Source organism: Mesitornis unicolor, unplaced genomic scaffold (assembly GCF_000695765.1).
Source record: "Mesitornis unicolor isolate BGI_N332 unplaced genomic scaffold, ASM69576v1 scaffold44281, whole genome shotgun sequence".
Classification (NCBI taxonomy): Eukaryota; Metazoa; Chordata; class Aves; order Mesitornithiformes; family Mesitornithidae; genus Mesitornis; species Mesitornis unicolor.
This window is the reverse complement of record NW_010162586.1, coordinates 834-3962: the sequence shown is the minus strand read 5'-3', so window position 1 is coordinate 3962 and position 3129 is coordinate 834. Positions and strand designations below refer to the sequence as shown.

The window sequence follows — 3129 nt, the reverse complement described above, 5'->3', positions numbered from 1 at the left end:
CAGGAGTGCAGAGCACAGTGCAGTGTGGGGCTATGCAAACCCAGCTCATTTCTAGTCTATATCTAGCCTGCCCTGGGCCATTTGAATGATGCACAGAAGCATCCTGAATGGTGTGGGATGCATTTTAGATAAATATTTTGAACAGTGAATGTCTCTTCTGGAAACGGTATACTCTTAAAAATCTCTGAAGAAACCACTTAATTTTGCAGGCTTGATAATTTTCGAGGTTTTGTGCATGGCTTCATTAAGAACTCAGATTTCCAGCTGCTAATCAGCTGAAAGCCTTCATAAGTTCTTTCCTTAGGTTTTTTACAAATTTTTTTTGCAGCACTTGTTCTCTCCCAAGACATGGGAGAATGTTATGTAGAATGTAGAATGTTATTCTACATTGGAAAAACTGCCCCTCTTCTCCACCACTGTGCAATATCTTCCTTGCATTTAATTTCTAAAAGTTGCTGCTATTAAGACATATATATTTATATATATATTCTGAAAGGGAGGGAGACTCTGAATCTCCATAAATGACATATGAGTAGTTAAAAAAAAAAGGTAAAAATTGTACCAGCACTCTCCAGGTAGTTTTCAGTGCAATGTTGAATAAACTAAGCCATGGATAGCTGAAGAACAGTAAAGAAAATGTATTTCTATTTGCATAGGTCATACATCTGAAAACAAGGAAGAGGTGAGTTTGTTCCCTACATAACTAAATAGAAGCATGACTACAAGTTCAAACAGAAGGTGATTTCCAGTATTGCCATAGACCTCTATTTGGTTGTGTCTGAAAATGAAGATGCCGTGTACTGACCTGCTGGGTTACTTATGTTTGGGTGTGGTTCTAAAAATCATGGCACTATTTCACATGGATTTATTAGATCTGTAAAGAATACGGACAGTCTGTCTCACAAACATTTTTAAGTTTGGCCTTGTTACAGATCAGAATCCTTTCCCACATTTGCCTCTAAAGTACAATTCTTATGATACCTGAAAAATTTCAAGTGGTTAGAAAATTATGCTTTATTTTTTTAATGAACTCTATCTTTTCACCCTAGTATGAAGAAATCATTCTTGAATTAGCATTCAAAGTAACCTTTTTAAGGAGTATTCGGAATGGTTTAAGCTTTATTAACCTTTAACTTTTTTCTGCACCTCTCTCCCTCCCCAGGATGCCTTTGAGATAATGGCTGAAAGTTATGAGTTCAAAGAAAATGAAATATTCTGCCTGGAATTTCTGAGAGCAGCTTCTGTGCTGAAATTTCTTCCATTTCCAGTAACCAGAATGAAAGATATACAAGGGTTGCCCTGCATGGGAGACCGAGTCAGAGATGTCATTGAGGTAATGTACCTCTGAATTATCTGCCAATTGATTCTTTTACAGATCTACTTTTAGAGGCCACAGAGTGCAGCATTGATATCTCTGTGTATTTACACAACCTTCTTTATTTCCTGTAATAACACTGTATTATCCTTGTTGCTTAGAAACAATCATTTCTGGAAACCTTTCGTAGAAACATAAGGTTCTGTCATGGAAGCTTGTCCTTAGGAATAACTGTAATTAATGAATAAATGCAAATTAATAAGTAATGCCGTGTCATCTTTGTATATAATTTTTAAAGGCTCACTCTGATCTGTATGTGACAGGTTAACTGTTAAGTTTTGTTCATGTGATTTCTGCCTTTGGCAACATCACTTTGCTCACCTGAATGCTTTTGATGAGAAAACATCAAAATTTATAAATTTGTAAAGGGTGAGTGCCAGGAGGAAGGAGCCAGGCTCTTCTCTCTGATGTCCAGTGTTAGGACAAGGGGTGATGGGTGCAAGCTGGAGCATAGGAGGCTCAATCTGAACATGAGGGAAAACTTTTTCACTGGAACAGGCTGCCCAGAGAGGCTGTGGATTCTCCTTCTCTGGAGACATTCAAAACACACCTGGATGTGTTCCTGTGTGACCTACTCTAGGTGATCCTGCTCTGGCAGGGGGATTGGACTGGATGATCTTTTGAGGTCCCTTCCGACTCCTAACATTCTGTGATTGTGATTCTGCGATTAGAAATACTATTTTTGCAAAACTGGTAAATATTTTAGTACTTTAATGTTAAATCTTTCCTTCCTATGAGTTATAGCAGAGCCTTTTATCTAGGTGATGGATGAACTTTACATTCTTGCTGAAGCTTTGAGTATTCCCTGCATTGTTCTGTAATTCCTATCCTTTTCACGACCCTACATCTCTGATGCTGTTATTCCTGCAGGCAGCTGATCGGGGGTCTCAGCTGTCTGGAGAGGTCATTGCTGAGCATTATGTGTTACTCTGGCTCCTCGTTTGCCTCACTCCACCAGCTAAGAATGTAGCCTCTGAAGCGCTCTTTGCACCTACTACCTGGGGACTGGGAGTTCAGTTATCCCACAGAAGATAGGATGATTTGCTGGGGTTTTATTGGTGGGGTCTTTTTGTTTGTTTGTTTGTTTTCATAAAAATTACTGAAGGAACATTACACTCAAGGAAAAATATATCTGTTCTTACAATGCTTTTAGTTTTAAGATAAGTAAACTCAACCAAATAATAAAATCTAATTTTCTGGACAACTCATTGATAGCTTATGATAAATAACTGCTTTCTAACTGTGAATTTATGAGTAAGTAAGTACTGTGAAATATATTCCATGGTCCCAGTATCTACTTCATCCTCGAGTAAATTTATGAGTAAATAAGTACTGTGAAATTTTTTGTGGTTCCAGTTTCTCCTTCATCCTTCAGTAACTTTTCTGTCTCAAAAAGGATTGCAGAATTTGATCCTAATGGAATAAAACAATATGCTTGCTAAGGATGCCCTTCATGTTTGTACAGGTTGATAAGACTTTCTTTTAGATTATTTTACTGAATCTTACCCTAATCTTTATTTTCTTTTTATTTTGTTTAGGCGATTATCGAAGAAGGAGAGAGTTCTAGAGCTAAAGAAGTGTTAAATGATGAACGATACAAATCATTTAAGGTAAATCCTTTGAGGTTTGTTGCTGCTGTTTAAAATTGCATGTGTTTCCCTCTATTTAGTAGAGATTAGACATAACTGTCAGTTATATTATAAGGGAACACCAAATATAAAATATAACGAAAGGAAGGTCTTGAATAAAGAGAA

The 3129-nt window shown here is 37.0% G+C and overlaps 1 protein-coding gene across 1 annotated transcript in view; it reads left to right on the top strand.

The window, feature by feature from the left end:
• Positions 1–2985, top strand: part of LOC104547828 (DNA nucleotidylexotransferase-like) — a gene marked incomplete at its 3' end in the record, with an annotated part of 21284 nt that extends 18299 nt beyond the window's left edge. The window contains exons 4-5 of the mRNA XM_010193669.1: positions 1163–1333; positions 2914–2985. Of these exons, the coding sequence (XP_010191971.1) occupies positions 1163–1333; positions 2914–2985 (243 nt within the window). The remainder of the gene's footprint in view (positions 1–1162; positions 1334–2913) is intronic.
• Positions 2986–3129: the final 144 nt, after the last annotated feature.